Genomic DNA, 22,575 nt, shown 5'->3' on the forward strand with positions numbered 1-22,575 from the left:
AGGAAAAAGGTAGCCCGACGCTTCGGACGACTCAAGCTTCGGACAATTCAATTTTTTATCTATTTTTCTTATGGATTTCACTCATAACTCTTTTCTGTACTCTTTTCTTTACTAACTATTAAAGGGACAGATAATCCTAACCGGCTTATTTAGGTGAGATTCTTAACGTGAGCTAACTCAGAATGCATGCAAATTCGACTTAGAGCTAAAGTTGGGGGACGCCATTCAGTTATCATGAATTAAATTCGTGAAATTATACAAATTTTGTATTTAAACCAAAATATCAAGGATTTCGATGGACTGACAGAAAAGTGATATATGGGTGAAATGTAGACCAGAATGTTCTCTATAATTTTGCCGTAGAACTTGATCTCATCGATTACTCAGAAGCCGAGATAGGCTAGGTTAATTGTTTCTGAACTTGTTTTTTCGACTAGAGCGCCCCAAGTGTTCATTTGATAAACTTCAACTATATCAAAGAATTGTTGTATTTTGTGAGACTTTCCATTTAAAACGGATCAATGGACCAAATTGCAATTTTCATACGATATATAACCTTTGCCGAAAACCGCAAGTCGATTTCTCTTTTAGTTTAGGAGCTATTAAGCTCCAAAGAGCGGCCGGCCGGGAAACGTAACTTTGCCACCCATATATTCGTGATCAGGAAGTGATGAAATGAGACAAATTTTGGCCAAATTTGAGCTCGATCGGACGACATAAAATTTTGTTAGGATTATAGTAGATGAGATTATTAAGAATCTCATCTAAATATAATATTATAATGAGCCAAATTCAATTCTAACGCATTGAAAAAATGATTTGTGCAAAGCATAATTTGTCCAAAGGTAGCGTTTGATTGATCTAGGGAAACTAGGGCAGTAGTCAAGATGAAATAGTTGTAACACTGCGATTTTTTTTAAATTAGTTGTTATACTTCAGAGGTCAACTCCTATATGATTTTAAAAATACTAGGGATCTTTGTTCACTGGTGAAATGTTCGGCATGAATTCAAGTAATTTCAATGCTTTCAAGCTTCGCACACACTTTAGCTTCAAACACTACATATTTCAATTTCATTCCATTCAATTTATTCATTAGAATACACTAATAAATTATACCAACAGAGTGTAAGACTGTTTAGCTGAATTAACCAAATATGTCAGAATTAGTTGTATTTGGAGACAAGTAATCCTTTCAAAGTTTCATGATCACAGTTATGCAAGAAATCTATCAACCTCACTCCGCGTAAAGCGAGCAAGAGTGAGTAACGATGATTTAGTAATGGAGTCGGTCTTCGTAGATTTTTTATCATTTTATTGACACAGACATATCATTATTGAACGACCTCATATTTACTAAAAAATCATGTTAATATATAATGATGTTACTGCCATCATTTTAATACAGATTTATTTGGAAGCATCTTATTTTTAGGTAAGATTATCAACAATCTCACCTATTTAGTACAAGATGAATGGATCATGGGGCTTTCCAATATAGAATGGAATATAATTTTATTTCCTCTCTTCCTTTTAACTCGCCCCCGTGCGAGTCGGTATATCTTTACTAAAAACTAATGTAAACAAAAATATTAATTGAATTGTACATAAATTCTCAAAAGAAACATAAACTAAAAATATTAAAAAAAAGATTATTATTTCCTCTTCCAAAATATTGTATTATAAATAGTCACACTAAGAAAATATCTACAGTGTATTCATTGCGCAATTATAGTACTAAATTTAATAAAAATAATTTATTGTGGAATATGGCCAGAAAGGATACTTTCACAGTATACAATCCTTCCCTAAATATAATTTTGAGAAAGAAAATCCCTATTTTTTGCCAATATAATCCGAAAATTCGAATGAAACGGAATGTGACAAAATTTTTCATTTGGATCTATGGAAGTAAAGCCAGTAGCTTTAGGAAAGAAACCACTTATGAAATGAAGAAAATCCCCTGGCAATTTCTACCCAACTTTTGGGTCGTTTTAGAGCGGGAAAATGGAAAGGAATCTCACAAAATTTTAATAATAACATAATAATCGTTACCTTACAGCAATATGTTTATTTCACAGTGAATTACTTTCCACTTCCAGTTATTCTCATTTGTACAGAGACACATTTTTCATTCTGGAGCGTCTCATACTGAAAATTTTAGTCTTATGACTTGCGATTAAATCAATTTAAACTTGCTGCTATACATAACAAGGGAAATGAAAAATGAATTAAACTGGCGGAGATAGTTGTAATTACTGTAAAAGCTTTTGCCATTTTTTATCTCACACTTAATTTCACTTTTAGCAGGACAAAATGTAATCGCAATGTTTATTTTTCCCGCATGACATTCTTCCTGGGAAATATGACAGAAATAATAACAAAAACAAAAAAGGAATTTGGCATTAAAAATTCTCATGCAAAATTTTGGGGTTTAAAATGGATGTGGAAATCTCTGATGGTATTGCTAGGAAATGGGATTTTTATGATTTAAATATTTCATATGCGACAATGTGTAGAAAGACATTTATTTTTTTTACTTTGATAAAAAAATCAGCAGAAGATTGTATTAAAAATGTCTGTGTGAAATCTGATATTTTCTTATGAAATCCTACATTTTAAAGTTGTACCAATTTCTAAGTAGTACTTGAGGTATTATTAAATTTCAAGTACTTAAAATGTAACTTGTAAATGTAAAAAAGTCGATTGTGAAAACAGCTCTCTCTTGGAGTTCGAGCAGTTAAAATGTGCGCACTAACCCAGAGCTTTGGTTCTGAATTTAAAATTCTAAAAAAAATATATTTAAATAAATTTGTATTTTTTCTCAATATAAGGTAAACGTGATTAGTTATAAAAATTAGCATTTAAAATGTACATTTTTTGTATTGTTAATATTTCGAAAGCGAAATCGCAGATCTTTAATGCAGTTTAATTGAGAATTCCAAAAAGTTTTCAACAAGATTTATAGTTTAATTACCTCGTGTTAAGTTCGTTATTTCATCACATTATACACTTTTCTACTGATTTTTACTGGCTCTAGTGTATGATGAGTAAAAATTTCAAAACTTTAAAATCAATTATTTCAAAAACAGTGTTAAAGATTTTCACCGAATTTTAGTATGTTGTTACGGCGTAGAGTGAGAAATTTTCATTTAAGAAACAGTTAAATTATTCTGCGTTTTAACATAAGTTATGGTTGTTCAAAGTTTGAGCTAATTTTTTTGTTAATTATAAACATATATAATGCAAAGAAGCTCCGAAAGATTTTATAGTAAAATTATTTATTTAAACTATTAAAATGTCTTAACACTTTTCTGTAAAAATTAGAAATCCAATATACATCAGGTCGTTACAGAAAATAGGTGCATAATATGTTAAAGTATGAACCAGAGGTGCATTAGATTATGGTGTCTCTTCAGTGTGAAATATCATGAAAATCCATACTTTTCATACTTCAATGAATATAAAATTGAAGTTAATATTTAATATATGTGGGCTTCTGTGGGCACATGGCAAAGGCATACATGATGAAAGGTGCACCTCCTAGTACATTTCTCATTCGATGTTCTGCACATTTGGAATTTTCACACCATTTTTTTCCATTACCACTGATTCCCCTCAATTTACCTGTCGAGAGTGAATATTCGTAATTTCTGAATAATTTATGTGATACATTTTGAAAAATAATTCATGATTTATTGACTTAGACTGGCAGCAAAAGTCTCTTTAGTTGCTTCTCAACCGTGGAAGAGTAATGGTTTATAAGAGAAATTTTTTGTGCCATTTAGTTGTGGACATTCTCTATTGTCGTTTGTGGGAAAGCTCGAAAGCTTGAGTGTGGGTGGATAAAAAAGGGGAAGTGAAGAGTGCAAAACAGCAAAAAATGAAAATTGTGATGCCTTGCATCATTGTATCAGCGTCATCATCGGCGCCGCATGAGTAGACATCTGTCGCAATATTTAAGTCAATAAAGTGTCACACACCCACGTAAATGTGCAAGCATATGTGTGGATAAAGAGATACAGGGATATTCAGGATACTTGATGCATTATGCGACAATTGGTAAAATATTCCAAGTAATGATTTGAATCTAAATTTCAGCATGGTATTTATGCCTCTGCCACGCATTTTAGATCAGGAATTACGAAGCCAAAATTCAAATACTTTTATTTTTCAAACATACCACTTCCACATTCAAACTTAATTTGAATTTATAGTGATGCTCATAATATGATAAAAAACGCGAAATAGTAAGAAAGACATAATGTTGTGCGGGTTGTACGCATGAAAAACAAAGGGTCGAACATTTCGCTTTCATATTTTTTTCTAAAAATCCTTTATTACAATTGCGTACTATGATCCTATATTTGAACCTCGTTTTATGCTTAAAGTGCTTGTCATGTCAAGATAAAGAAACCTTATTCAATTTTACAAAAGTTTGTCTTTCTTCAAAGTCAAAATTTTCTACAGAGTGTAATTTTAGTAAAATTAAGATAAGGATGGATTCATTTGAAAGGTCTTTGATCTTGCCTTTGATACCCGGACAACATTTTTTGATTATCCCTTTACTTGCGCATGGGATGATTTTAGGATAGTGTAGGCCATATGTTTGTGAAGGTATGAAAAGCTCCCTCGACAGTGCGGATAAAGTGAGATGAAGCAAACACATCAAATGTCGTGTGACTTTTGTTAATGGCTTTGGGGATGGGATTAGGTGGTGCCCTCAAAAATGTTAAACCACATGAAGAGAGGAAGAGAGAGAGAGAGAGAGTCATTGAAATATTCGCGTTGGGGGTTGGTCTGAAGCCTCCCACAAAATCTGTCAGGATGAAAGGAAAACTGGAGTATTTTGAATTGCGTCGGACAGATTGAATGAAATTATATTGCAAAATGCTCCATATCTCATTGACGTGACTCGAATGTCAGATTTAAGTGGTGATATTTGATTTTAAGCATCCCACTCCAGGATTTACACCAAATCACGATGCCGGGTAGAAAAGACCTTTTTCCACCGATTGCAGCCAGATGATAACGCAAATTGGAGGGGATTTGTATGAAAATGTTGGGTGCAATCAGGATAAGTGGCTTTACCATCATGCGCTTGATCCGTTTGATCGCTAATTTTCCCCCACTCACGTCTGTCGACAATTACCGGAATTCAAATGAAAATTCATCTCTCAATTGACACATAACCAGGGTATTGACTTTATGAAATGTTAAGGTAATTACCGTGGGGTATATTCGTTTTATCATTCAAGGATTTATGTAAATTATGTTTGAAAATTTATATAAGTTATTTTTTTTAACAAGAATTTTCATAGATTAAGATTTGTTTTCGTTGTTATCGTCTTATAGAAATCTCAAACCGAGACTTAGTATAAAGAAAATTATCATTAAGTTACTTATTCGCTCATAAGAAATTATAAGGGTCTAACTAAATTTTTTGTGAATGACATAATTTAGAGAGAATTTTTTGACTGTTTGTTTTCACCTATCTTTTTCCTCCAAATTTAAGTTACTTAGGTTATATTTTTGATCAGTTAAGTAACAAATTTAGTAAGTAAAAAATATAAAATTGGCCAGTAAACAATTTAAAATTATTGTTAGTAAAAAATCAGTTTTGGTAAGAAAGTAGTTCATTTTGATCAGTAAAGTTAAAATGGTGCATATAGTTTCTTCATTTTTCCTTTGCCAATAATATTTCACTATTTACCTGTGATTTTTACTGACCATTTTAGCAAAGTACTGCTCAATCTGCTGGAGCCTTTTGGTCTTTTTTCGAAACTTTCTGTTTATAAAGAAAGTTTTTCATAATGCCTATTTTTTAATTTCCCTAAAAAATCGACATTATGAAGCACTTTCTTTATAGAAAGCAGAAATTTTCGAAAAAAGTCTTTAAGGAAATTGTTTTTTTTTTTTTTAATTTCCCTAAGGGGATCTCAGTGGCGCAATAGGTAAAACCGTTGGGTCTTAGGCGGATGAGATCTCTGACTCGATTCTTAAAGTTATGAGTTCGAGTTCCGCCCGGTGCAAGCAACCGAATGTTAGGAAAAGACATTTTAACTGTGATAAAACGTAACCTAATGCACCGCCTCTGCCCAAAAAATTCCGGGGGACGGAAGAAGCATCCACATCGGGGGGAAGGCGCTCTTGGGCGGTCTACAGTGGAGTTATCCGACTTAGCACATTTTTACAACACGGGATATACGACGTTGCAGCATGATTACATTGTGAAAAAATATATCCCGATACGATTAATAATAATAATTTCCCTAAACGCAACTGGATAACGAAAAATACATCGACGGACGGTTGCATTCTAAAACAGCTTGGAATTATATTGTAGATATCTTTTTGGATAATCATTACGGCGTTATCACACTTGCACATTAAAATTTTAATGTGATTCACATTAATTGTCGCTTGTCAGCGTCCAAATATGTTATTTGTGTCTTTGAGTCACTTAATATTTGGGGTTTTTCTATTTATTGATAAAGAAGTGAACTTGGACTGCAAAAATAAGTTTAAATTTACCTAAGGCATAAATATTTTTCACATTAAAAAATTAAAGAGAAAATCACATTAATTTTTCGCATTAATGCTATAAATCAATTTATATCAAATTTTGCGGGTCAAGTCTACCTTTTTATCAACAAATAGATCAAATTTTGAATATAAAATGATTTAAACACACAAATTACACATTTGGACTCTCACCAGCGACAATTAATGTGAATTATATTAAAATTTTAATGTGCAAGTGTGATAACACAGTTAGCTGTATTGATTTACATGTCAATTAATATTTTGTTGAGAATACTAAGCCATTTTTAAAACAAGTTGTGTTTATTATAGATGTCTACTGTTCTCTATTTCTTGGAACATGTGTATTTTAATAAATCCTTTAAACTCTTTCTCTTTCCTCCGAAATCTCATTAAATGTCGTTCATTATATTGATTTACAACGTTTACAACATAATGAAAAAAATGAATACAATAGAACAAAACCTACATAATGCTTCATTTTATTGAAAAGTCCTTTGTACTGTGATGCTTTAACAGACAGTTTATGAATGTGAAATTGAACACAATATGAATATAACATCAATTTAGCGAATTTTCACATGAGAAAATTCACCACAAATATCTCATGTATTTTGTTTCATGCAAAATTCAATGATTCACCCTCCTCATTAGTGTAATTGACATACTATCATTATTTATTTATCATAATAGTTCAGAGAGAGGAAGAGAGTTGCAAATTCGACACTATCTACTGTACTATATAGATAATATCGGAAACAGGATGTAACATTTTTTGACTGGATTATCTTTCTCCACATATAAAAGGAGAAAAATTTCAATGAATCTTTTCAGCCTGAAAGGGAAAAATGATATTAAGTTTTTGGTGGTTTATTTGTAATGAAATAAAATAATTTGTAGCACATGAATGAAGAAGAAAATTTTGAATAAACTTTTATGCCTTTCCAATTGACTGAGTACCCAAAAAATGAAATTTTTCCCCTAAACCACTCTACCGCTCCTCTTCTTTCACGGAATCCTTTTGATAATAATGATGACGATGATGACTAAACATATTTCAATTGAATATAAAAATTCAAACAGTATTTACGACGCGAAAAGAATGAAATGTTTGGAAAAAGGCAAAAAAAATAACTTGAGAGTTCCATTCTTTTGCAGATGAAGTATTCAGCCAAAAAAAAATTCTAATTTCTTCCTCAATTTACTGAATATTCATTTACTTCACAACATAAAGCAAGCATTTCTCATAATTTTGTTTGCTCAGTAAGGAATATTGCAAGTGAAGTGTTATTGTATTGGAATAAAAGTGATTGGGAAGAAGGAAATGTCGAGAGCTTTTCTTGAACAGAGCCAGGGAAAAATGAAGGCAAAAAAAGTTCTCATCTTTGAACATTTGTGAGAGAATATAACATAAAATTTTCGGCAAATCCCTTTTCTCAATTTACTTTCTCACCATTGTATTTTCCTCGGCATTCGATGCAATATCACCGAGATAGGAAGGGAAAATTGGTTCAAGGTGAGAACCAAGACAAGTTTATACCTACCTACAAATGGTGAAGAAGAATGAAAATGTAGTTTTCACATCAATTTTGCAAGTGGCCCAGTTTTACTTCATATATACAACACACTGGAAAATTTTTATTTAAGATTTACATATAGGAAATCTTCTTGATGTGATATTTCTTAAACATTTACATAGTTATTATAATTCAGTGCATTCTAGAACCTAGGTAAACTAACGTAAAAGAAAGATTTTACTTTTTTTTGAAAATCTTCTTAATGTGGAGCTTAGGGAAAGAAAATATTAGATTAAGAAGTATTTTCCATTAAGATTTTGCTCCTGACAAGCTCACAGGGTGCATTTTGAAAGAAGCTAAAGAGTGTCAAGCTAATTTTATATTCTTGTTCTTTAAGTTTTGACTATTAAACTCTAAGTAAATCTGCATGTTATTACAAAATTACAATTTAACATTTTATCTCTTTTAAATAAGTTTTTTTTAGCTGTTAGAGTTATATGAAGAACAGATTTTCTTTGCTGTTTTCTTGCTTTACTTTTATCTAATACATCCCAGTGAAATATCTTATCTGTCCTACACTACTGGTAAAAATAAAGGGGTCAAATTGGATCGTATTTGATCCTTTAAAAGGATCACTGACTCTTAAATTTTTTATGCACATTTATAACGATAGATTATGTTTTATCGTAAACTTATTACTCATATCCTATTTGTCTTATCTCAGTGAACACCAAAAATGATTTTTTAATTGTTTCTATTTATATAAATTTATAAAGTCATATGTAGTGGTCTAACTCAAGGATTAAAACATGTTCCTAAAAAAAGTTATTGTGCGTGGGGCATAACACAAATGATTTTAATAGTAACAATATTTTCGTTCTCTATGGAAATTTCATTAGAGTTGTGGCCAATTTTTGCATCGTAGGATCCTTCAATCTCTGCTTATATTTCAAGTGATTAAAAATTCTGCCTACCAAAGCATTGGTTTACATTAAACACTAAGGAGAGAAATGGCTCAAAATTATATATTCGCATAGTTTATTCAGGTACAATTGTTACTATGTGTATATGTATACATTACACATCCAAACTATAAAGTCCTCCTTAAATCATGACGAAAAATTTTTTAAATTATACATCAGAATTTTAGAACAAAAATTTATTATATACTGTATAGGAGTTGGTACCAAGTAAAACGGAAAATCAATGCTAAACTCTGCAAGAGTTCCTGTAGATGAATATGGGTTTCTAGAAGTAGACTTTACTTATGCAACTCTAAAAGTTTCTCTCAAGTTTCCACAGCTTAAGACAATTCTCTAAAATTTGTAAATTCTTTTTCTGACACACCCTATGAAATGCAGTGCTCGGTCTGTAATTCTTCTTCGCCAAGGAAAATCCGAGGCAAAGAAGAGGAAGGTAAAATTTTTAAAAGTGCTGAAAATTCGTGAAAAACTTTTTCGGAAGTGCAAAAATTGAAAAACTGTGTCAACACAGAACTAAACCAGACCAATTGCACAAATAAGAAGAATTCACCCAAAGAGCTTGGGAGAAGTATACTCATGAATGAACTTTGCTGTTTCCTGCAGTTTTTCCTTTCTAGACACTTCCTCTTCTCACGGAGTCTTGGGATATGAAAAATCACGCAAATTGCACCCGACCACCTCATTTGTGGCTAATTATTTTTTGTGGTTTCTCATTTCAGGTAATGCAAATTCGCAGGGAAGGAAATTGACTAAATTATGCCTTTCAAATATATTCAAAGAAGAGTTAGCGGACCAGGGGCTTATGGAACAATTCACTTAGACAATACGTAAGTTGATATCTCATTCTAAAATTCCCATTAAAGAAAGATAATTAAATTATAGTAATAAAATTAGTTTTGTCAGGAAATGCCTTTTGGCCAAACTTTTAATGTGTTATGTGTAATTTGTGATAATGATAATGATATATTTAATGTTATTTAACTTAAGTTCATAATTTCTTGCTAATTTAACATGAAATATTAATTATATTGTTAGCAGAACTGCCATCATTTTAATTTTAAATTAAAATTTACAGTATACTTGATGAAATTCTACCATATAATACATTTGTTGACTGTGAACATTTTTTATTTAAACCCAATTAATTTTTTTTTGTAAATTACTCCCAGTTTTTCTTTAAATTTTTTATGAACATGTTATTCGCATTTCGAATCAAATACATTTTTTGAAATACATAGCATCTCTCCACAGGGGTTTATGAAAAATATATATAAATCATAAAGTGAGATTATGGTTTTAGTTGAGCAGATTGATCAGCAATCCTGCTAATTAATTGGGATTCTATCTCTTTTAGAAAGTGACGAAATTGAAATTTATTGATATTACCAACAAATTTTGTCAAATTGAAAGTTTATTGTTCCGACAAACAATGAAATTTTGTTTACTGAAATTCCTGACTATAGTGGAAAATGGCATTGGGAGGTGGATGGGTATATATAGATAATTTTGGAAATTAGTGTGCAAACATTTGTGCGATTTGCAGATTGAGGGATTCTGTTGTGATATCTCCTCCAGTTGTTTATTCACTACATTTAATCACTAGAGCCTAATGCTATCAGATATTCTATAGATGTTATGCTAATATGTGTACTTAATGTTTAAGCAGTAATCTTTTATGAGAATACTTAATTACCACTAATATTTATCATTAGTAATTTAGCTCATTAAAGTCATTAAATAACGTAAAAGTTGGAAAGCAGTGATATTATATATATATAGCTTTAGTTTCTAATGTACACAGTATGTCTAGGATATGATGTAAGTTTCTGATTTTTTATCTATATGTCAATTAGAGTAATGTTGAATAAAAAAAAAGATTCCTTAAAGTCTGTAATTCATACAAGATACACTGCAATTAAAATAAATATTTTCAATAAAATTAAAAGTGGTTACTTAGTAAAAATGAGCAATAAAAATTTGACTTCGTGAAAAGTTATTATCTTATTAATTTACCTAAATTTATCTAAGATTACTAATACCTTTACCTTTCAACTTGATTATACGAATAAACATGTAAAAGTTTTTTTTGAACAACAATGTTTGTCAAGCACTTAAGACTACAGAATTGACACGTTAGTGATTTAACATATACATTCTTTCGAAGATGTCTTCGTTGATATTAGGAATATTTAAGCGAATTGTTCAATTGTTTACGCTTGCAAAGGAAAAACTCTTGAAATTTTTCCAATATCCCAAATATTGAAAGAAAATTTTCATAGTATGTAGATGTCATATAATATTCGGTTAATCTAAGCCTCGTGGTGAATTTTTGCCTTTTTATATCTTCTACAGTTCAGAATGTTAAATAAAAAAAATTCTTAGAAATAATTTAACATTTGAGAATTGCATTTAAGTAAAGAACGAGGTAAGGTCTATAAGAAAAAAAATCCGTTAAAGTATTTAAGTTTCACGTACACAAAATTTGCTAAAAGATTAGAAATTTTGAACAAAAGCTTAAATATTTGAATCTTATAAATCTTTAGTATAAAATAAAAATACATTATGTAAAACTTAAAGAATTTAAAATATATGTATTTACTCTATATATTTTTTCTTTAAAACTAATTAATGCAATGAAAATTTACCACGAAACAAATATTCTGGACATACTGTGCTTAATATAATGTTAAAGATGTTACTAAGTAAACATACATGATTGATATGGTTAGTTCCTTGAATAGCGCACGAGAAGAGAAATATTAATCTTCCAATTCCCACTCTTAAGCCATCTCCTCACTCTTATTGCTCGAAGCGTCAATGGTAGAGATTAATTTAAATAAAATACAGGTTCTCTTCGTTTGGAAAATCAGTCCATGGTAATTTCAATAGAATCACAATCTCTCTGTTCCATGTTTATTTTCCATTCAGCAGCAATTCCAACAATATAATACACCCATTTTAAACTCAATGAGATGATATTAAATAATGTCAATGTCATTAACGTGGCTCAGTTGATATAACTTTTATTTCTTGAAGACACGTTTCTTCACCCTTCACACCAATATAGATCAAATCATAGTTGAAGTTTAATAACACATTCTGTTTGAAGCTTGAGAGCATAGAGTATTATAGTTTTTTTTTCATTGTTGCTGAATCGGGAATGCCTATTCAAGGAATTATATAATTTAATATCATTTCCGACATTGAATTCGCAAGTGATTTTCACTCTCTTTAAGAACAACAGAAGAACCTCGATTTGACGCTGTTAGAAAGTCAAGTTCAAACTTATATCAATTAAAGTAAAACATTTCGATGAATGCTGATTATATGTTTTAAAATAGAGATAATTTTATAATAAATACGCTATTTCAAAAACAATATAAGCAAATACAATTTTTTTCTTCTAATTTTCCTCTATTGTAGAAACTTGAAATTAAATAAATTTAACAGGGCAACATTGTAAAAGTTATAGAAACAAGCCCTACTCGAGAATCGAATGTTGGGATGATCCCAAATGTCTCTTGACTTTAAAAAAAAATATGAGACAACTTCCACAAAAAAAATGAAATGTTTGAAAATGAAGAAAATTATAATTTTCATACTATCTCAGAAACGACCGAAAATTGATCTTGAACTATCAAAACTTAACTTTGTTGCACGTAAAGCTCTTGAAGCAGGTTAATCGATGTTCTTCTGTATCATAATATCTTAAATATTATGTGGCAAAATATATCCCATAAATTCTTGGTGGTAATTCTTTGAATATTACAATGGACAAATATGTATGAAGAAGGCTTACGTGATGGTGTGCTTTGTAGTGCTTTAATGATTTCCTTCTAAATCCAATAGCAGTACAATTAGCCTCAATTTCTCCTTCAATTTAGATCTGGATAACGTGAAGAAATGATCCCTCACTTTGCAATGCCCTTTTTGTGCTGCTAAATATAATGCAACATAGAATATTCTTTCTACATCATGTTATTTTTTTCGGAGACAGAGAGTATTTGTTATTATTTAGTTTGAAAACTTGACACAATTTTAATTTGTTGCAGCGTTTAAATTGACTTTTTTGCTGGACTAGTTAGTATTAATTTGGCCATTCTGGAAATTATCTGTTTTGTTCATTGTTTCAAACCAAAATGGCATATCATCATGAAACCTCGACAATTGTCCACCCCTCTGCTATAATAAAAATTATTACATGTATATTTGCATACAAAGTGAAAATTACTTGTTCTGATTAGACTATTATAATTATTGTTGCAAATTTTGTTTTCGTAATACTTACATTATCCCTGAAAATTTCCCCTACGGATGTGTGGAATTTGTTTAGTCCTCTCTTGACTACAAATTATATTATTAGTCCAATTTATCTGACAGTACATATAGTATTCAAATTATATAATTGAACAATTTAGGAACACTTTTCCTCTATTGCATTTATGAGAAATGTTTCAAGGGAATAACTCCCAAAAAATTGAAATTGCCCAGTTCAGCGAGTGTGTTTCTTATGCACTAATGGCAATTTTTGACTAATAGATCATTCCTGAGATAAAGGTTTGCATCAATCTGTTTATAAATTACGCAAAAAGTATGTCTCGGTTAAAATGAAAAATCTATAAGATTTTTTATAAAATTTTGAAAAGCTATGAAGTTATGGAAATATATACCCTAATAACAAAAAAATAAATTACAAAATTAATGAAAATTTAATTTAATTGGCATTAAACATAAGAATTTTAGATTAAAAACAAATATATTTGATGAAAAATAAAAATCGAGAAAGGAATTGATTATTTGAGGAATCGGAGGAATCACTAATTGGGATATCAGAAAATTTTAAATTATTTTCTTGTAAACGTTATACTTTGCATCCATATTCAAAGCAAAAAAGGTGATTCTTCTAAACTTAGATTTTTTTTAAATATTGTAATATTATGTCCAAATTAGGGTGTATTTTAGGATCTTATTCCGTTGGAGGTAGGTAAAATTAATCGGGGCAAAGCTAAGTAGGAGCTTTTTTAATGGAATGGGGGGGGGGGTTAATAATGGACTTAAAAGGCTATATATTCGAATAAATATATTTAAAAAAATATTTATTACGGTTTTATAGATTTTATTGTAAAATAAGTATTAAAAAGCTTGAGAAGATAGAGAAAATGGGGTACTTATCTTTTGTAAGAAATCTGTCTCAGCGAAAAATTTATTCCTAAAATTATGACTAATTAAAAAGAAAAATATATATATATATACGTTGTTTTGTTTATTTTTAAGCTTTTCAGAGAGGACTGTATGCGCTAAAAGTTTCATAAAAATAAGCCAGAATTAAGCTCAATTGATGATTTTTATTTCTAAAAGGAGGGATGGCAGTTTCGAAAACGAGTATACTAAATAAACTGAGTACAAGTCAAAATTCAATTTCTCTCACTTTAGTAGAGTTCTTATCGCAAAGAAGAAGATAAAATTTATACAAGAAAGCTCAATGTAAATACTTTAAATTCTGTAGAATATCCTTTTGAATTGTTAATATTTCTTTGATTTCTTTAACTTAATATTCCTCTATGTGCAAGTAAATTAATTTATTGAAAACCAATTTTAATTATTGGATGCGACGCAGCACCAAATTGAATTAAACTTCTCCATAAAGACATAAAGAAGAGCCCGGAAAAGGTAGAGATATTAATCAAATGCCTTTTGGATGACAAAAGTAGCTATTTCTAATCCTTTTTGCCAATCTTTTTTTTTCGTTAATTCTTCTCAACAACAAATACATATCTCTCCATCCTTTGCTGCTATTTCCAAAAATAAAATTCTCACAGTGAATAATTCTTATACTTTAACCTCTCCTCTAGACATAAGGTAAGGTACTCTCTAGTCGGCCGTTTAACAAGTCGGCCACTATGTGTTCTTCAAGTCGGCCGGTGGAATTATTTATTCATATTATATAATTTTGCAATAATATTCCAGGAGTTTTATAACATCATAAGGTCAATAATTGTATAAATAACACAAATGACCGAGAATACAAATGAAATTAGACACAAAACATTAAAAAAATTATTAAAAGTCAGAGGATTCAAATTTACCTTAAGCAATATTGGTCATTTTTCAGCATATTTTGATGTTCTTTATAATATTCACGACATTTTTTCACTAAGAGTTATTCGATTTATTACCTGTACAGATTACTTTAGCAGTCAAATTTTGAGTCAAACCGCAAGTTGAGAACTTTAACTAACTCACTGTGCAATAAATTTATTTTCATTATTGATAAAAATATTAATTTTCTGTCTTAAATGTGAAGGTGTGAAATTTTAAAGCCATGTTCCTCAATTCGGCCGGCTAAATAAAAGAATAAAAAGAATTTTTCCCTTACAATTTTTTGTTTTCTTAAAATTACTATTCTTCAAAGGTTTTCTTTCTTTCTTTCTCAATATCCTTTTCTAGTCCGTAAAAACGTTACGGGCTTTTAAAATTTGAAAAATGGGTGGCCGACTAGAGGAACCCCAGGTGGCCGAGTAGAGAAACGCTTATATTGAAGTGGCCGAATTGAGGAACACTCTACATTTTTAAAACATTTTAATTTTTTAATAATCTAAAATTATTTTATCTCCAAATAAAGTGTACAATCAGATGGACAAAGATCTATACTACAACTTAGGGTGAAAATTTGATCAAAACAGGCAAATTAAATGTCCTTTTACATAAGTTTTTCATAAAACCCATCCTTAAGTGGCCGACATACAGCCCCTTACCTTATATAACAATCTAGTAGAGGATATTATTCAATTCAGAAGCACTTGAGTAAATTTGTACGTATGCTCAAGTGGTGCCTATTTTATTCCTCATAGATAACATGAGATTAGATTGTGCTCGAGATCTTTCACGCCTCTTCTATCACGTTGAATGTTCTTTTATTGATCTTTCTTCTTTCCGTTCAAGTGCCTCCTCTTTTAGTTTATTTGTACAAGTTATTTGGGAAAAAAATCAGGATAATGCTTAGTGATAATATTTATGAAGAAATATATGGAAGATAAATGCATGAAAATATTTCCCGTAAGTTATCTATGTCTTTTGTTCTGACAAAATTTTCTCAGTAAAGATGGTTAGCATTTTTCTTTCACATTGCTTTGCAAAATTTCTTTAGACACTGGGAAGGACTTCCTTTAACAAAACATTACTCAATTAAGGGTGAGTTAAAATTTTACATCATTGAACTAAATAGATTTAAAATGAAACTTTTTTGTAAAGGTAATGAAAAAAGTTGATTGATAAGATGTAAGATGCTGCTCATTAGATCTCATTTAGGTTATCAGGAGAACATAAGGGTATATCAATCTACTATAGCTTGAATCATTTTTCAAGGATGTTACATTGAACTTTCTGAATTAGCACCACCGTAAAAAAAATTAATGCAAAGTCTCTTTCAAAAGTTAAGGTCAATTAACATTTTAATTTTCATATAAGGCTATGTTTGTAAATTTTTAATCCCTAGAAAAGAGACCATATCTGGTATAACGGCTTCTTTAATTTGTTCCACTGTAAATAACTTGCTATGCCAATAGAAGAATGAAACTAAAAATAATTACAACAGTATTTGTAAATTTTTGTTTTAAAGAACTCCTAAAAAAGGTTATGAAGGTGATAATAAGCTATTGATTTGAAATTTTAAAAATATATTTTTGTTTTATTTTTATCTTTTATAAATCTAAAAAGAAGACTATTCACCAAAAATTTTAATAGGATTTTTTAAATTTTCACAAGTTCTCACAAGGTGTGTTCTCATCTGGAAGGAAAGTAAATTAGTTTAGATTTGCTTAATCGCAGTGCTTAATCAATATCAAAAGCAGTTAATGATTAGTGCAGTGGAAAGTATAATAATTTTGATAATCACCAATTAACTTCACTACATATGATTATTAAATTAATTACAAGTTCGAATACACTTTTGGGATGTTAAATTCAATGTTTACACATTATTACTACTCTACGATATAGCACTTTTTATGTTCTTTATTTTTTTTGTTTATTATAAATGATTATAAAAACATTGATTTTTGAAAATATTTCGAACATGATGCTTTTTTGAATAGGAAAATATAGTTCCAGGGTAAAACTTAAAAGCGAATTTCTATTACGAAAAAAATATATTTTGATTATTCGATTAAGATTAAATGAGTACGGCTAACAATGTGTTAAGTTTTTATGTCGATGACCTCTGTTCAGTTTTTTTTTTGTATACGATGGCAAATGTGTCGAATGTTATAAAGATATGAATTTACTTATTTATTTTTTTAAACGTCTTGAATTTTATAGAAGATCACTTTATGTATTAGGAATTGGTTAAAATAGGTATCATGACCTAAGACTTTGATAAGTTGGATTAGGGAAGAGGGGAAGCCAAAAAATAGTAAAATTAAATAAATTGTTGAACAAAATCAACTCTAAAGTAATGAAATTTTACTTTAATAAATATTCTAGTAATTTGTTTTTATATCTCAGAATATTAAGCAAAGGTCATGGTAAAATTTGAATTCAGTCCATGACTCATTAAGGAAATCTTATGTTTACAAAACACCTAAAGTGAATCTTTTCGATGTTCTGCTTTTCCTTCAGCATTTCTGTTTTACTTACTTGACTAAAAAGGACAAAGTATAGATAGAATACTTGTACAGAATATTTCTCGAGAAGAAAATCAAATAGAAAAATACATTTTATGAATTAATGAGTAGAAAAGTAAACGAGAGAAGAGTATATGTATAAATGTGAAGAAGCAAGTTTACTTTCATTTTCATTTTAATACCAATTTTCCACCACCTTTGTTTCACTTTTAAATTACCTAGACATATTGTGCAGATGAAACAACATAAGAAGGATATTTTTGACGTAATAGAAGCACTTTTGGGAGATTTCTTCTTTAATAGCTCTTATTCTATTAAATTCTGAACAGTACATGATGCTTTCTAATGCAAAAACAAATATTAAGATTTTGACAATATTTTATTTGGCTTTTCTCCAACACTATTACGGATTTAGTTTTTAATGAAATATATTTAAATATTTAAATATAGTCTCTAAACAAATTGCGAGTTTTATACAAGCACTTTTCCCTAAATTGCAACTAAAACTTTTAGCAATTTTGAAACTTTTAAACAGCTTTTGCCGTTATTAAAGCATTCTACGAGTATTACATTGCAACGGTAAAAAGAATTGTTACAGAATATCGTTTTTATGAGAGTCATTAATACTTAATATTTACTAAACATTTTATACGTGTTGCAAACTATATAAATGCTAATAAAATATTGATAAGACAAAATTGCACATCAAACACATAAGTAATTCATTGATTTAAAATGACAAGTCATGTTGCAATTTTAAACACTGACCTATTTTATTAGTTTTCATTTCATGCTTTAATTGTGTTTCGTTGCTGGAATTTATAATTTGTAATTTAGCGTAAATTTTAATGTTAAACTAGAATTTGTTTGTTATTGAGAGATTATTTATTTGTGCCAAGTCGTATATTAAATCTTGTAATAACTCTAATTAATTTCTCTTACTGACACTTAACGACAGCTTCATTGTAAATACACTACAACATGAGTATGTATTCAAATAGTTTAATAAAATCTTGAAATGTTATTGGAGATGCTCAGCCAATGACAAACTATTTGGGAAAAAACTTGGATTTATAAAATAACTTGACATTGAAAGTTAAAAACCTAATTAATTGGTATATTAGCTTTCTTATTTTTTTTTCATACTTTGTAAAAATTTATTAGCATTGATTATCTTTTTTGTAATGTTTTATTTAATATCTATGTTTACCAAGAAACGTTATTTAAATTAACTTGACATAATAGCATCGAACAGACTGGGCCATTGCTCTTTTAATCGATTTTCAAAGAAGCAATGGAGAAGTGATATGACACCTTCATTTTTTTCGATTAGATAACTCACTGAGAACAGCGCCATCCAGTGTACGTAAAATGTCCAAGGCGGGAAATATTTTCAGTTGTTCAAAACAATGTAATTCACATTATTCACATGTATTTTATACTAAACTTTAATTTCACTAAGCCTAGACTCATTTTAAATGTATTTCAAAGGTTTTCACAAAAGTTTTATGAGTAAAATTTCCTTTGTTTTGATTTTTCCTGGGATCAGCTGATTTCGATGGTAGTCGATGAAATTTCGAACAATGAATTCAAATAGAGAATGTTAACGGACTATGTGATATGGAATTGTCAAGAATAAGCAATTGACCGGGCAATTGCTATTTGCTTTTTGTTCAAGGTATTTAAATTCGGCCAATTTTACTAAAATATCATTTTCTTTTTACAGAATATTGTCTCAGAGAACGGAAAAAGATCAAATTGATGCAAAAATTGGTTTGATTCCGCAATTTTTTGAATATTTTTTCCACGTGTAAAAAAGCAATGAAGGAGTAAAAAAGCAATGACCATGTAAAAAAGCCCAGTCTGTTCGATGTGAATAGGTCAATTTACCAGTTCTTTAATTTTTTATCTGCCAGAAAAACTTCAAAATGGGCTTTAGAAATCAATTAATTTCACTTATAGTAGAAAATTTTTCTAAAATACTTGAAACTTTTATGATTATTGAATCCATTATTCAAAAGCTCTATATGGTTGACGCCTTACGCTATTAAGACACATAGTCGTAATTGATATTCTACTCTCGACCAACAAACGGACGGTATCTCATAAAATGTCTCAGAGTCTGGTTGAAAGGGTAATTAGTTTACGGGTTAAATGAACTATGCCAAAGCTCCAGTGAAGGGAAGTTCCTGAGCTGTGAAAAAGCTCTTTCACCTACATATGTCATCTTTATCGTCCCGTTAGGGCTTGTGCATTCACTCTATGTTTACTCTTCAGCAGCACTCTTTGCCAACAAGTTGTAAGGTAGAAACTCTTAAAAGTGTGCGTGTGAAGTCTTTTTTGGATGCCAAAGTCATTTTGAGGATGTTATATTAGGAATCTATGGTGTTTGTCTTTAGGTTAGAGCTCAAAGGCTTCCATCTCCTTCTGTCATCCATAAAAGACTGTTCAGTGTGACTATAATGAAGTTCTTCCAACTACACATGATATTGCGAGACTGAGCGTCAAATTTCACTTTTATAGCCACCATTGGGATGGGCCATAAAATGGTAAATAGTGGAAGTATGGCGTAAGTTTTGGTGTTCATTGTCGCAGAAAAGGAACTAAATTGCGAGTGAATCTGTTCCCACTCAAGTAGAGGACAATAGGATAATTTACTATGTCATTACTACTTGATGCTACACTTATTTACTATCACAGGGGTTTGTCCGTTAACTTTTGTGATTTTTACTGATGTTCCAGTTAAGTGAAATTTAATATTGTTCAAAATGAGCTAGATATCAATGTAGATATGTAGATATCAATGGGAAGTCCATTTATTTATGTTTGAAAGATAAATTTATGAGGAGAATGAACGAAAACTTTATAAGGCTTGGAAAATGTTTTAAATTATTTTGAATCTTATCCAAACTTTTATATAAAACTATAAATTTCGATTTTCGACGAAGAAGTAGCATTTCAAGTTATCCTTCACTTTCATTGTTAATCATAAAATTTTGAGAAATACAACTATTTATTTAAGTATTTTTTTTTAGCACCATACAGCTTGAGTGATTAAGATCAAGAGGATTTTTATTTAGCGAGTGTGATTGATTTTTGGTTAATAAAACATTAAATTTACGAAATTTTTGTTACATTTTATCGAGAGTGCTCACTTACCCTTAAAGAGAAAACATTAGAAAATCTTGATCTTCTACCGATCCTATTCTGGAATTGTATATAAATTGAATAATTTCATTAAAATTTTGATATTTCCTGGAAAATATTTTATAAAAAAGGGCTCAAGATGTCAATACTTTTAATTTCCCGTATATTTCTTAGTCAAATTCCTTAAAACCTGAGACATTTTATAGCGTTTTTGAATGGTAGCCATGTGGTAAAAAATTATTAGAAGCTATATAATAGGTACGTCATAAATCCGTCGTTTTAACGATTTTACGTTAAAAAATTGACTAAAATTTTACAAGATTATAAACAATCAAAATGAATGTAAGTTTATTGTGAATGAAGTATCGTCACTGTGATCATTAATTAGATGGAATGATGACCTTAGAAAGTCTGGTATTATATTTTATCTTGATGATTCCAGTAAGTAGTAATACTTACACAAGACTAATTCAGTCATACAGATACAACTAAGTTGTTGACACGCCAAACTTATTGAACTTTACGCCACGGGGGAGGGGACTATGAGGACTAGTTTTTGCTACTCAGGATAGTTGAAGCATCGGTCTATTTTATCATAAAATGTAATGAATTTTTAAATCTAGTTGGTTCTTAGAATTCATTGTAGGTTATAAAACTTAATCATTTTATTTTTCTTTTTGTAAAAGTATAAATGTTTATGTATTTTCTTATTTCAAAATAAAAAATTTTGTTCACACAGTAAAAAATTATGTATGGAAAAAGATTGTGTAATATTACAAGCATTGCGGTTAGAAGTCGTGAAATTACTATATATTTGTAGAGAATACTATTATAATTATTTACATATTTATAATGCCCAACGCACAATAAATTTTGTTTGTAAACATGTTTTCAAAATTTCATATGAGAGAGAGAGCGAGATGACTAGATCTCGCTTTCATTCACTCTCACTCAAATGTCAAAAACATGTTTACAAAACAAAAGTTATTTTACGTTGGACATAAGTACTGTGATTGTAAATTTGCAAACAAATTACTTGTTAGTTTTTAAATGTACAAACTACACAATCTTTTCTATACACATTTTCTTACTGTACAATTTGGCTGATTTCCAAGATCTGTGACTCGAAGAATTTGTAGTTTTTTTTTCTTCTGGATCAGTATGAATGGAAAACATTTGCTTGAAGTGCGGTGTAGTACTTTCTGAGCTCTCAATTGGAGCTTGTACATGAAGAGCTTTTAGTCCAGTAAATCTCTTGAGCAAAAGCTCTCTTTCTGTCTCTTCCTATTGCATTTAGTCATAGATTTAATCAGGCATGACGGAAGATGATATTCATTATGAATTTAATTGACAATTAAATTCGCTCAGTCACTGCAAGTGGATGGGTTGCCGAGAGAGAAAAGATCATGAGAAAAAGTAAAGTTATATTGTACGTACAATGTTGAAAGGGGAAAAAGGCATTTTTTGCTCTATAGCGAGAGAAATTTTGTGGAAAGAGAATTGTGGAAAGACGTTGGGAAAATCATATGCGCGACCAGAGAGAGAGAGAGAGAAATTGTGAAAGAGAGAGGTTTTTAGATGAAATACTTTGGTACATTCCCGGCCATACAAATAATCATACAACAGTTGTGAGACTCCAAAAGCACCGTGTGGAGCAGCTTTGGGCTGCCAATGCTATATAGTTATTTGGGTGGGGTGGCCTGGTGCTGTGTGTCGTCAGTTTAGTTTGCAAAATATAGCGTACAAGTGTATCTCGTGTTTGAGC

General features: G+C 30.0%; 1 protein-coding gene across 5 annotated transcripts in view; it reads left to right on the top strand.

Moving 5' to 3' along the window:
- Positions 1 to 22,575, top strand: part of LOC129800871 (potassium voltage-gated channel subfamily H member 7) — a 147,739-nt gene that overhangs the window by 28,246 nt on the left and 96,918 nt on the right. For all 5 annotated transcript variants that reach the window (XM_055845586.1, XM_055845582.1, XM_055845584.1 and 2 more), the window contains exon 2: positions 9,762 to 9,869. In XM_055845586.1, coding sequence (XP_055701561.1) covers positions 9,799 to 9,869 — 71 coding nt within the window. In that variant the 5' untranslated portion in view covers positions 9,762 to 9,798. The remainder of the gene's footprint in view (positions 1 to 9,761; positions 9,870 to 22,575) is intronic.

Source organism: Phlebotomus papatasi, chromosome 2, assembly GCF_024763615.1.
Source record: "Phlebotomus papatasi isolate M1 chromosome 2, Ppap_2.1, whole genome shotgun sequence".
In the NCBI taxonomy this organism is placed as follows: Eukaryota; Metazoa; Arthropoda; class Insecta; order Diptera; family Psychodidae; genus Phlebotomus; species Phlebotomus papatasi.